At 40.0% G+C, this 12,965-nt stretch overlaps 1 protein-coding gene across 6 annotated transcripts in view; it reads right to left on the bottom strand.

The window, feature by feature from the left end:
- LOC111252240 (uncharacterized) overlaps positions 1-12,965 on the bottom strand; it is a 32,681-nt gene that overhangs the window by 8,987 nt on the left and 10,729 nt on the right. For all 6 annotated transcript variants that reach the window (XM_022809752.2, XM_086993693.1, XM_086993690.1 and 3 more), the window contains exons 3-21: positions 10,437-10,531; positions 10,014-10,153; positions 9,423-9,542; positions 8,774-8,899; positions 8,176-8,619; positions 7,796-8,035; positions 7,314-7,512; positions 6,968-7,107; positions 6,581-6,790; positions 6,108-6,320; positions 5,346-5,872; positions 4,837-5,022; positions 4,193-4,376; positions 2,423-2,569; positions 2,169-2,318; positions 1,715-1,806; positions 816-1,311; positions 362-496; positions 63-205 (exon numbers count right to left, since the gene is read on the bottom strand). In XM_022809752.2, the coding sequence (XP_022665487.1) occupies positions 63-205; positions 362-496; positions 816-1,311; positions 1,715-1,806; positions 2,169-2,318; positions 2,423-2,569; positions 4,193-4,376; positions 4,837-5,022; positions 5,346-5,872; positions 6,108-6,320; positions 6,581-6,790; positions 6,968-7,107; positions 7,314-7,512; positions 7,796-8,035; positions 8,176-8,619; positions 8,774-8,899; positions 9,423-9,542; positions 10,014-10,153; positions 10,437-10,531 (3,987 nt within the window). The remainder of the gene's footprint in view (positions 1-62; positions 206-361; positions 497-815; positions 1,312-1,714; positions 1,807-2,168; positions 2,319-2,422; positions 2,570-4,192; positions 4,377-4,836; positions 5,023-5,345; positions 5,873-6,107; positions 6,321-6,580; positions 6,791-6,967; positions 7,108-7,313; positions 7,513-7,795; positions 8,036-8,175; positions 8,620-8,773; positions 8,900-9,422; positions 9,543-10,013; positions 10,154-10,436; positions 10,532-12,965) is intronic.

Raw genomic sequence — 12,965 nt, 5'->3', positions numbered from 1 at the left:
CTTTCATGAAAACACCCGTCAATGAGTTCGTTTAGGTAATGAGTTATATGTTACCTAGTTACCTGTTAGTGTTATTGTCGCGAGTGCCTCGACGAGCTCGATAGGCTTTGTTTTTCTCCTCCTCAATAGTAAGTCGCTCACGAAGCATCATGACTTCCTGACGGCTTTCATCGAGGTCATGTTGAAGCTTACGGATCTTTGATTGCTGTATAAAAAGAACGATATGCACAAGCTATCATGTGCGATAGGTTGCCGTGTGAATTTACTCAGGTAAACAATGACGAAACATGCATTAATCATTTCACAGATGTGAAAACTAGCTTAATCATTTGTTTAATATAATCAAAGAACCTAAACTCGCCTGTTGATTACTTCCAACGTTTCCATCTTTACCGGAACCCGCCTTATCTTCACGATTTTTGCCGACAAATCCAAACAGTCCACCGGTCTTCTTAGCACTCGCTTTCTCGAGCTGCTCCTTAAGCAGATCAACAACCTACAATAGACCAACGACGGATGTGCCGCTAATATCGGTAGTCAAAACGAGATGTTTCGAGTGCCAAACTAAAGCGTTACTTCAAGCAAATGCTGGTAGCTTCGTACAACAATTTGCCAAGTGCAACAATTTAGACCCAGGATATTTTAGGCTATTAACGAAGACATATTAACAGAAATTGTAAGAAAAAAGCATTATTTCCATCGCTAATAAATACGGTACTACAATGTAACGGCATAGTTCGTGTTTGTCATCAAAATTCGAGGTGCGGTAACGTGTTTAGTTTTATTGTTAAATTGTCTTCTATATTCTCTCTCACCTTAGCATACTGTTGGAGCTGACCAGTAATTCGCACGACAACCAATTGGTGTTCCATCGTCTTTCGATCCATCTCTGCCAACAAGCTACGATGGCATTCGTCTTGGTCCTGTACACGAATGTTGACGTCTTCAAGCTGTTCATTCAATTGGACCATATTTCGGTTAAGATTGTTTATCGTTGTTATATACTTCGTTGTCTCCCGTTTCAGGGTCACGATCTCGTCTTCAAGACTGTTGATCGAGCGGGCTTTGACCTTGAGCTCGGCCTGGACCAGTGTTAGCTGTTGGGCGAGCTGCTCTCGCTGTGCGGCTTCACGACGGTGCGCCTCTTCAGACTCGCGGAGTGCGCCTTGTAGGGAGTCCCGCATATCCATGGATACCGATTCCCTTTCGGCCATTTCCGCTCGAAGGCTTTCGACCAATTCCGGAAGAGGCTCAAGGGAGGCTTTTTCACGACGTAGTTTCGATACCTGATCACGTAGTGATACGATCTCACTGCAATGAAGATCGGAACAACATTATTAAGCGGAGTTAAATATTATGACTGGTGACGGAAGTGGATCACCAGACAAAAGGAGTACCGTCTTGGAAACGAAAAATGTGAATAAAGTTACGACGATCCTATTAAGAGAGACTTTCACAATACTATTCCGTTCTAGCTTCATTCGTTTCGTTAAATTATTTACGGATAGTCCGTCACATAGCATTGAGCCAGCTGGATGCAATATTGCAAACACTAGACGTCGCGGAAGTAGAACTCGGCCTACACGACTTCAACTTTCACAGCCCGAGGCTACGGCTATTCCACTGTGGCCTCAATGGCCATGTAAACCTATAAAGGATAAAAGACGATTCTTTGTTATCGACTAATAGTAATAGTAATGAAAGGGTGACCTACGTTTTGTTTTGCTCAGCCTCATCGTTAAGTCCATTCATGAGATCTCCTAGCGATGAGAACTCACGCTTCCAATTCTCATTCTGCATTTGTTCCTAGAATTGGTAAGAATGTATTAAGTGCGTTGTGCTATCTACGGCCCAGTCGATTGCGTGCATCTTCCTGAATTAGTAGAGGATTATATTTTACGTACCTATTTAGTGCAATTACGAAGAACAGAACACGAGAACGGAAAAACCAAGAAGATATTTTCTATTACAATTAATATGGGTTTACTGTATGTTAAGAGTGAATAATTAACAGGAGTTCAGCAACCTGTAAACGACGCTTAACCGTTCAAAAGTATGCACATTATAAAAACTGGAAGTATTTTTCATCTAGTAAAGCTATTTCGCCAATCTCTTAACCAGTTTCAACCAATATAATAACCACTCATACTAAAAGGTTTGAGCCTAACCTGCTTAAGGCTCTTGCGCGTCTGTTCGAGCTGCTTCAAAGCGTCTTCCTTTCGACGATTAGCCATTTCTGCGTCCTTCTCAAGCATCTTGCAACGAAGCGTCAGTTGACCAATTTGATCAGAGACAGTGGCAAGTTGCTCCTTAAGATCCTGTCCAAACCAACCAGACGAATTAAATGATCCCCGTACGACATAAAATAATTATATCTAGATAAATGAAGACACTCAAAATGTAAATGAATGCGACGACTCACATTTTGTGTGCTTGTGGTGTCGGTGAGCACCCTAAGGCGCTCCTCGAGTCTGGCTCGTTCACTATCAGCAGCTAAGGCGTCTTGTGCTGCGGAGTCCGCAGCTACAGTTGCCGCTTCTCGTGCTTCGTTTAGTTGCGTTTTCAATGTCTTAAACAAAGTTACATAAGCAAAAGGTAATTTAAAAGCTGAATCGGTCTTTAACAAAGTAAAGATATAGCCACAGAACGTGTTTTTCTTCAGTGCACCAATAACAAACAAAATGCATGTATTGATTTACGCCTAATTTATGCACACACTGAAGAATAAAAGAGGCCACCGTCTTACAGCTGAAGAGGGTTTTCTTGTTTGGCGTCCACTTTTGTGGGTTCTACTACGTTTTAGGTAACAACGATTAGGTTACTGATGTTTCAGGCATTGCTATAGTACGTTAGATTCACGAGAAAAATTGTGCACTGACTAAGTATTTAGGATTAGTATTCAAAGCGCAACAGACCAACATCTGGGTGCCCCGAATGAACAATATTGCACCTTTCGATAAACTTCTTGTACATACATGAATATTTGGCCTTTCAACCTCTATGTCAATAGAGTATCATGTAAACGACGTTGAAATTAGTTGTTCAGCGTACACTGCGAAAGCTCTGTTACTCAGTCAGCAGACTGGCAAACTTTCATTGATGACCAAAAAGGTTGGACCTAAGGTTGTCTATTAAGACACGTTCATACACGATAATGAAAAACAAAAATACTCTATAAGACAGGTAGACCTTGAGTGGCAAAAGTTCATAAAAGCTTTGGAAGCAATTACTTCCACAGGCCCAAAAAATGCGGAGCATAAAGCTGATGCAACACTTACGAAGCTAGTCGTGACCCCATTAGATCTTTCGTACTTCTATTATCAGAGATTCACACTTCCATAAGAAATATATATATAGCTAACCTAAGCTATATATATATATATAGCTTAGGTATCAAAGCTGTGTTAATGTATACAAGGCCAGTATGAAATTTCGGCCTGAACAAGAATAGTTTCTAGTCAGTCGTGAGACGTTCTATAGACCGAACTTCATAAAGAGTCATCGTAACACACACGTACCCAAAAGCTTCAGCTTCTAAACATCGCCACGTTCAATCAAATGCACAGAGCCCACAATAGCATGAATCCTAAAATGATCCGATTGATATTAACTCAATCCAAGCGCAACATTTTACTAGTATGTACAGTTAAGAGCCATTTATAAATCTATTTTTATATATAAAATTTATAAATAAAAATATAGGAAGCTTCAGGTGTGCTTAAACAATGATTCTCATGCCATGCTACATTTGTACTTTTTGAATAAAGTGTTTGAATAATGACAACAATCATTTTCTTAGTGAAATGTAAATATAACCTTGCACGTTTGAAAGCTTTCTTTAATTCATAGGTTTTAGTTTTTCACACAATTGGTGTACACGGGTATTTTCTGTACATTATTTCCTTTAAACACAGCATACTTTTGTTGTACTTATTTACATTCGGATCAGCACTAACTTTAAAGAAAGTGGAAACATGTTGAATGGCAGGTTCACCATACTTGACTTCAGAACAGTTTATAGTTACTTTTTCGGTTCCGTCCTTTTCTTACAAAATACATCGCTGGTTGTATTGCAAGCTTTTTTGTATCGCAATTTCATTTATTACAAATAAGATATCTGTAAACGAATAGAGGAATTGCCAGGTGTTAGTCGGCTGACAGCTTGGGCACGGCGTATTCGTGGCCTTCTCACCTCTTCCGCTCGAACACGTTCGTCTAGGAGACATCGAAGTTCCTCGACCTGTTGCCGAAGTTGCTCACTCTGATCGGCCGCACCTTTTAGTGCTTTCGCCTCACGAGTGGCTATACGAAGGTCTAATTGCAGCTCTTTCAGTTCCTCGTTCCGCTTACGTAGATCGACCGACGTGTCTAACCATCTGTTCAATCCGAAATGAAATATAAGTCGGCGTAACAACAAAGCATGAACCAACATGCAATAATATAGCTATTTAAACAGCATGTTATGTTTTTTTGTTTTGTTTGAAGTATATTTGAAGCATGCTTCAACAAAACCATGAAACATCCCGTTAATATCCTGTTCAAGACGCCTGTACAGTAAATTGCCGCGTATTCCGCGCGTAAGGTCAATTAATTTACCTATTCAACAGTTTTTTAAAAAGTTTGAGGAAAACCTCTACGACCGGCATCGTCTGAGCATCCTTGTATTGTGTGGGTCGACTGAAGCGCTCTAAGGCGTTTGGATAAAAAAAATAGATTCGTCTAGCCCAAGTGTGAATCTAGTTGGGCAGAGTTAGCTGTGAGCACCCCATTCGAATGAATGGATTTGTGTCTGCTCAGTCCGCGTCGCTTAGAGCTTTTGCCGGAACTACTGCGTACCTGCGTTTGTTGATTTCTTGATCTTCTTTGGCCTGACTAAGCTGTTGTCTAAGAAGTTTGTTTTCCTCGACACAGTTGCATATACAACTGGCAACCGTATGAAACGAGTTGTTCGTCGAGGCGCGCGAGGAGACCATTGAGAGGCGCTGCTTTTTTTCATCGTCCGTAAGTACCACGGCTGAGACACTGTTGTGGTTTTCAACAGAAACAAAATGTAGACGAAAAATGTATTTGAGGTAATCCCCGGTAAACTGTGCGGGCTTTTTTAGGAATAATGATTGTAACTATTATTACTATTAAATATTATTATTATTATTGCTTTAGTTTCTCGAATTAGCCCACTAAAACACTAGGATTCTCGTTTTCTAAACGGGTCCAGGTCATAATCGCCTTAATTATTTTGTTTCCTGTATAGCCAACGTTGAGGACGAGCCATACAGCCATTAGGTATATCAACTGTCGAGGTAGAGAAACTTGCGTTCCTAGCTATGGTCCCCAAGAGCTTTTACCTGTTTCTGTTTGCGTCTAGTGCACACGGGTCCTCAGTCGCATTGTCAAGGTTGATCGTATAGTCAGCCAGATCACTAAATCGAACTGATCTTCGTGGTTCCACATCATCCCGCTCACCTCCAGCGGTCATCTTTTCGTCACCTTTACTTTGCTCCGAGGTACTTACGGCACTCTGTCGTTGTTCTTCGAGTTGTCGTTTAAAAGCTGCTAACTGCAGTTCAAGTGAACTGCAGGTAGAACATGGCTGTTGAAGTTTCTTTTCATCGAGTTCCTCCGTCGGTCTTGGGTCTTGCAGCTGCACTACCTGGCAAGTAAGTTCGACAACTTGCATTTCAAGACGAGCGTTCGTCTCTTGAGCCTTTTGTAGCTTGGCGCGCAGCTGGCCGCACTCAATAACCAGCTGCTGGCTAGCTGAATGAGTTTCACACAAGTCCTCACCATTCTCTAGCTGACTTGTGCCATCGTTAACGACACTGCTTCGGAGTTCGGTTTCTAGCTCGGACACCCGGACCTCCAACGTTTTAACCTAAGAGGGTTATCAATAATAAAAATTTAATATCCGTTATATACATCCCTAAACGAAAGTCATACAATTTTTGAAAAAATGAATAGCTTTACAGGCACAATGAGAATGTAAGGTTTCTTGAAGGACTGCTGTATACGAATTTGCTATGTGTATAATAGTGAAACACGCGAGTATTTTAGCCACGAAAGAATAACATCGGATGGCCTAATTTGTTGTCATAAGAAGCTAATATTACCTTAATTTTTAGCTCTCTGTTACTATCTTGCAATTCCTTGAGACGACCCACGTATTCTTCACAGAGTTGTTTCGCGTTGGCAAGGTTGTTCTCAACGACCCGACGTTGATTGACAGCTTCACTTAAATCCTTCTTGAGACCTTCAACGTATGCCAAATTCCCACTCTGAATTTCTTGCAGCCGTTCAACACACTTTTCGCTGTCCGATACGATCTACAGCAAACCAACATATAACTCGATAAATATCCACAAGGCTCCTAAAAACCTCGTAGTTAAAATTAGACTAAGTTATCACGGTAAAACACCGCATAGTATTTCTGATCCGTATCGTGTACATATTTAGATTTCGCTTACACCTAATAGGGCGGAAAATAAGATAATATGCAACATACAAAATATCTTTGAAACAAGTGTTTCTTACCTGTGATTTAAATGTAACTCTACAAAAACGATGTCAACTCGGGAAGTCTTACCGAATGAAATTTGTCTTTATAGTCGCGGGCGATGGTTCGTGTTTTTTGCAGTTCACTGGTCAACTGCTCAATTATCTCCTGTTGGCTGAGAATCTGCTGAGGCAGTTCATGCAGTAACCGGGATTGATTTCGCTCACTGAGGGGGCTATCAGGCGCTGTCAGGCTCCACTTAATTAGTTCATCCGAACGTTTGTACTGTCGTTGATACCCCTATTGCCAAGAGAAAATGTGACTGATAGGCATCACTTGACATTATCAATAATTTTTCAGCATTCAGAAAGCAATGGTGTTACTATTAAAAATAATTATATCTCAATTTGTTATACTATTGTTTCATTATACTGTTGGCTATCTTGGTATGACCGAAATATCAAGTTCGACAATTACCTTAACGATTTCCACAGCTTTCTGCTCGCTCCTCTTACGCAGTGCTGTTTCATGTTGGCACTGCTCTTCAAGCTTCTTTAGTTTTGCATCCTTTTCTATTATTTGGCGTTCTAGTGTACCCAGTTCACTTTCAAATTTAGCTGAAATGGAAAAAGAACCCAAAGAAACCCTATTGAATAGTTCCGAAGTATACAGTGTTTTAGAAACATCGTTAAGAACTCTATGAATTAGTTAATTAGCAGCTCTAGAAACACGAACGAATCAATTTGTTTATTCACTAGCCAAAGTGACTCTCGGACTAATTTTTTTTCTTTTTACCTAGATTACAAGTATGAGAAAATCCTACCAGTCCGGGCTTCAGACTCCTTGAGACGTGTTTTTAAACCTTCATTAGCATCACGCAGTTGATTTTCCATGGCTTGAGCCAAGGCAAGTTTCTCCTGCAGCTCCTTACGACGGCTCTCGTCTTTACGACTCAGTGTTCCCGTCGCTGCTGCTAACGCCGCCTGATGACCCACTGGTGCGACTAGCGAACTGTCATGCATCTGGAGGCAAACGGGAACCGACGATATAACTGTGTTCGAGTAGGATATGAGTATGAAAGTACAAAATACCCCCACTCTTCTACCAAAGTTGGAAAATTCTCGAGGTATGTAATGCGTTTCATGCATCACAATCTTGCATAAAGCTTCGTTGGTAATTTCTATAATACAGCTTCTGTGACAGTCTAACATTATTTATGTTAAGTACCTTAAATGTAATACGAAAACTTAGAATATTTATGAAAAATTCGAAATTCACGTGAAAAAATCAATTATCGATTCATACCGAATGTTGACCAGCCTGCGTGGTATGTGTGAACCCGACAAAAGGGAGATTCGCGGTTTCAAACGTTTTTTTGGCAAGCGATCGCAGATAAGCCCTCTGGTTTGACGCACGTGAGTCATCCTCAAAATCGTCGAAATTCGATGTGTCATCCAGGCCAGTGAGTTGAGGTACGAATGGTGGTACAAGTTGACGTATATTTGTCCAGAAGGTACCTTCAAAGAACTTATGCTCGATCAAACCCTGTTTAGAGAAACGACAAATATATCAATAAATTTGAATAAAATTGCTTGATTTAAAAAATAGAAGTTTTTTTTCAGTACCGCCTAAGATTGGATTAGTTGTAAATTCTAGAGAGTCGTACTAGGACGACTGTAATTCACCTTATAGTCCAGACGCTTGTCTGCCTGTTCTAGTAGAGCGGTAATCAACGCGATCGCCTGTGGACTGACGACGAACTCTGCGGGAAACACAAGCGTCTTTTTGAAATTCATAATATTTGAATACGTCTTCATAACACGTTCATCACTGAACGGGGTTTGCCCATACAGCATTTCATAGGCGACAATGCCCAAAGACCACCAGTCACAACATGTGCCATAAGTCTGTCCTTTACTGGGACCTCTTTCATTCATCGCTTGGAGTACTTCAGGCGCAATATAGTCGGGTGTGCCAACCGGCATCTTCGAAGTAACGTCCTTTTTTGACGAGAGCCGCGCTGCCGAACCGAAATCCGCCAACTTGATATGTCCACTGCGATCAATAAGTATGTTGTCCGGCTTGATATCTCTGTGCACGTAACCCATCGAGTGCAGTGTGTGAATAGCCTGTAAATGGGTATTATTATAAATACTATTACATTTTTACGATCGTTATCACCCTGAATAGTGCTAATATTATTAGACGGTCCAATTACTCCAAAGCAACGTTTTCATCAGAAAAATTATTTGCGCAGTCAAGTTAAACAAGACAAGCACTTGCCTGAACAAGTTCAGCCAGGTAAAACTTCGCGTGTTCTTCACTGAGGATGTTATCGTTGCGGTCTAGCAAAGAAAGCAAATCTCCACCAGGCAGAAATTCCATGACGAGGTACAAGTTGTCCGTATCCTGTTATTTTATAATAGCAAAAATTGAGAGTAAGCGCAGAACTATTATGCATCTGTTATACGTAATAAAAAAACATACGTCTACGAGAAAGATAGCAAATTTTGTGCGGTCTTTACTATGGGTAACGTTATTAGTAAATCGACAAGCTTTCCCGCGTATTATAAAAATGATATAGGAAAAGGCACAGATAAGACTAAGTCATAAGCAATGGAGTAATATTTACATCACAACAAGCCACCTGTACGGACCAGACAGTGTCTCTAACATTCTTAATGCAAGGTTCCTCAAGCTGTGCCTCAAGTGAAATTTCATACGTGCGTTTCTAACGCTTACTCAGCACTGAATATAGCTTTTACCTAAACTGTCGATGAACAACTACAATATTGTCAAGTCAACCTCTTTTGTTTGGGCTACCTTTCTTAAAAACAACAAAAAATATCCTTAACATTATACGAGCCGCGCGAGTGGCGAAACGAAGCTCATGTTATCGCAAGCATCAGTCATACACTTCGGCTATCAGTACCTGAAAGGCGTAGTGCAGTTGGGTAATCCATTTGGTATCTTGCGCGTCAGCCATAATATCACGTTCCTCTTCATAGAATGCCACCGCTTGTTGAGAGAGCGTGTCGCACTTACGCAGAGTCTACGCAGAGACACCAGCAGCGCCATCCGCCATCAGCAAAATCAATGATCAAGACACCGCAAAGAGACAACGGGACAAGCAAACTATATGAAGTTTCTAATTGGAACAACTTACGGATTGTTCCGCTACGCGTCCATTGGTATATGGTTAAACAAACACGTTTCGAATTACATGTGTCCCTACAGAAAAAGCGCCTTGTCACGTAAAATACCAAGATATCAATATGAATGACTGACTGGAAAAGGTAGACACTGTTTATCTAGTCGGTAGATAGTACACCTATCATTTGAGAAATGTATAACAGTTTTTTTTAGGTCAAGGAAAACGGTTTTTTTGTGTTATTTTTTGAAGTAATAACAAGACTATTCATTGCATGAGCGCACATTACGCAAACTCGAGTGACGATCATGGTCCCAACAATTTTTCATTCGGAAAATAATCTGATCAAGATGAGTGTTACTAACGCATTACCTTCATAGCGAAAACTTCGCCGGTGGCCTTTTCTTTGACGACCTTTACTTCTCCGAAATGTCCTCGCCCAATAATCTTCTTCACTTCAAAGTCACTGATCGAGACTCGTAGAGCTCTAAGGTCCATCATTGGGCCTCGGACTGTAGCATCGAAACAAGCCAAAGATTCGCTTTATGTAGCACACGCTTGATCGTGACAAAACTAAGCCTTTGGAACTCCATTACCATAACATGATTACATGCTATCTCTCAAAACCTATTTGGCTAAGAGTCGGTCTTTCTGTTCGGTTTTTCAAAGAACTCCAGCGTACGGTCAGCATGAATTATAACTAAAAATGCCCGGTTGAAACAATGAGATATCGAGCTCTGTCGCAAAACTTCTAATAATAATGGCGATAATGGTTGTTTTGTGACATAACCTTACATTTTTCAAGGAACTGTAACACGTTTCGATCTTTCCTCATGGAGTCATTATTCAGTTCCTCATAGAGAACAAAAAGGGCATCCAGCAACGAATCTCTGAAAGAATTAAAACGACATAAATAATCATCCTACTGTTAACGGAAATAGCACCATCAGCTGTTTTCTGTCTCGGCTCGTGTCGCTAGAACAGATCTCCTCTAAAGCATGAAGTATGTATCGGAGATAAAAATAGCCGATTTCTAAAACGCGACAGGCATAGTTTATGAGAGTGCTGAAACGAGATAGGTTAACGACTTTTATCACAGCATAGAACCATTAATGTAGAATAACAAAATTATAGCGAAAATGAAATGATTGCCTATCTTTTCAAAGAATGGGAAAGCTACACTCTACAACAACGCAGAAGGTCTTATTATTTGACAAACGAATATATAATTAAATATATATATATAATAAAAATATAATTCTATATACAAGATCCTTTCAAATAAATAAGTAGCGTACGAGAATCTCCTGCGAAAGGGCAACTCTTAAGCGGCCCAGTGGTTTCCAGTTCAGTGCAACATGACAGATAGATAACCAAAACAAAACACTATGTTTATTAGCTCCAGTGCAAACAAGATATCGCCAAATGGAAAACAAGTCACTCAAACCTAAAGAAAATTACGCTGCAATAACATGACATTAGAAGAACCTACTTATGTTTAGCTTTAATGAATCATTCAGTTAGTTTAAGCCAACTCATCGAAGTGTCTTCACGAGCTATTAGTAAGTAGTGCACAACAGAACGAATTCTACGTCGGATCATCTCCAACCCGTAGAAACAAAACATGTTCCTTTAGCTTTCACTGAGAAATATACAGCATTTGGCATGCGTATCCCATGGAGCATCGACAACTGTCTTCTGTACGCTACGCTGATTTTCTTTACGACGTAAAAAACGTCACGACAAATTGCTTCGAAAAAACGAACTTAGAGAAACAGCGGAAAAATGTTATTGGGTCGGTCTGAAAAGAACAAATAGGTGATGCGGTCAAAAATTACCATGTTAAGGAATCCAGCATTTGATGGATACCAATCTAGGGATATACAGGGATAAAAACTATTTAAGAAAATGTTGACAAACATTCACATCTCGATAGTACAGAAGGACGCTCTTTTAACGATCCAAAAGTATCAAAAAAAAAGTTCTTTCCATACGTTCAGGTAAAGCTCTAGACTGGATGCCTCGACTGGCTAGGTACTAATTATAAATAATGCCTCGTTATAATCAGTCAACGACGATACGATAAAAAATCCAGCCGCCAGTACGCTTTCAACGCCAACGAAAATTAGTGTGCGGTTCTTCACGTTGTGAAGATCTCAACATAGGGAAAGTATATCACCTAAATGAGTTTTATGTCCAGTATTTATGGGGTTAGGCATTGCTGCATACGACCTACTTCCAGCGCGAGACGAAGTATGCCTATGTTCAGATGCGATCCCAGGCCACCACGTGTCCTTAAGTTTAGATGGTAAACACCTTGTCAATTTTAATGACGAAGACCATGTCAGCCTCATAAAAAACTATATTATATATATCCTTTAGGCGCAAGAAAAACAAAACTTACTTCGTCAACTATTCGCATGCGAAAGGCGTAGAAAAGTATTCTCGTAGTGTACAAAGGTTGGATTAACTGTTCTATATCGTTGATTCGAGATCCCTTGTTTTCCATTATCGGTATTCCGTTGGCTGCATTTAGCCTACATTGCTCATATTCTCATTAATTAGTCATAGAGACACACTGCACTAGACTTTTCCGCATCTTTTTCACGTTTGGGATACTTTTCAGAGAGATAAACGGTACGCTCGAGATAAAATTTAGCCTTATAGCAAAAACGAACTTTTTCTAACCTGGTAATGGGCATAACCTTTTTGAAATCGATCTAAAGTACATAGAAATGACGCGGGAATGCTTTCTTTAATCAAACAGGAGCGATTTTTTTAAAAAGATTAAGGAAAATTGGTCAGGTATACGGAAAAAATGCAATTTGAATGTGTTGAAAATAGCATTTTTTTTGGCGGTACATCCAGTCATACATTACTGTCCACCTTATGTTAAAATGGTGTCAATACGCCGTTGAAGGTCATATTACTAACATCTCATTTCTGCTTCATTCTTCTTCAATAAGTCGTGAACCTCCTACTCATAATGGGGGGGGGGGGGTGAGTACGACTATATAGTGCAATTTTCTTAAAGCAAAGGTATTTTTCATTCAGTGGAACGAAAAACGTCTGCTGTATTTAACATAATCTTCAATTACAAAAAGTTAGCAGAGGCTCTCGTCCTAGCTCTGTCAGAAAACTCTGAAATTTCTGGAAAAAAAATTCGCTTCTTGTCCAGAATCGCTTTATCTGTTTTGAGAACAATGCTTTTCAAGAGACTGTGACAAAATCTAGAAATTTCAAATAATTTTTTGTTGCTGTGCTAAAAACACCGTTCCACAAACATCAGAAAATTATAACACTTGCTCAGTCGCAATCTTTTTA

This window comes from Varroa destructor, unplaced genomic scaffold (assembly GCF_002443255.2).
Source record: "Varroa destructor unplaced genomic scaffold, Vdes_3.0 BEIS01000006.1, whole genome shotgun sequence".
NCBI classification, from domain to species: domain Eukaryota; kingdom Metazoa; phylum Arthropoda; class Arachnida; order Mesostigmata; family Varroidae; genus Varroa; species Varroa destructor.
The sequence above is the reverse complement of the archived record's forward strand: the minus strand, read 5'-3'. Positions and strand labels throughout refer to the sequence as shown.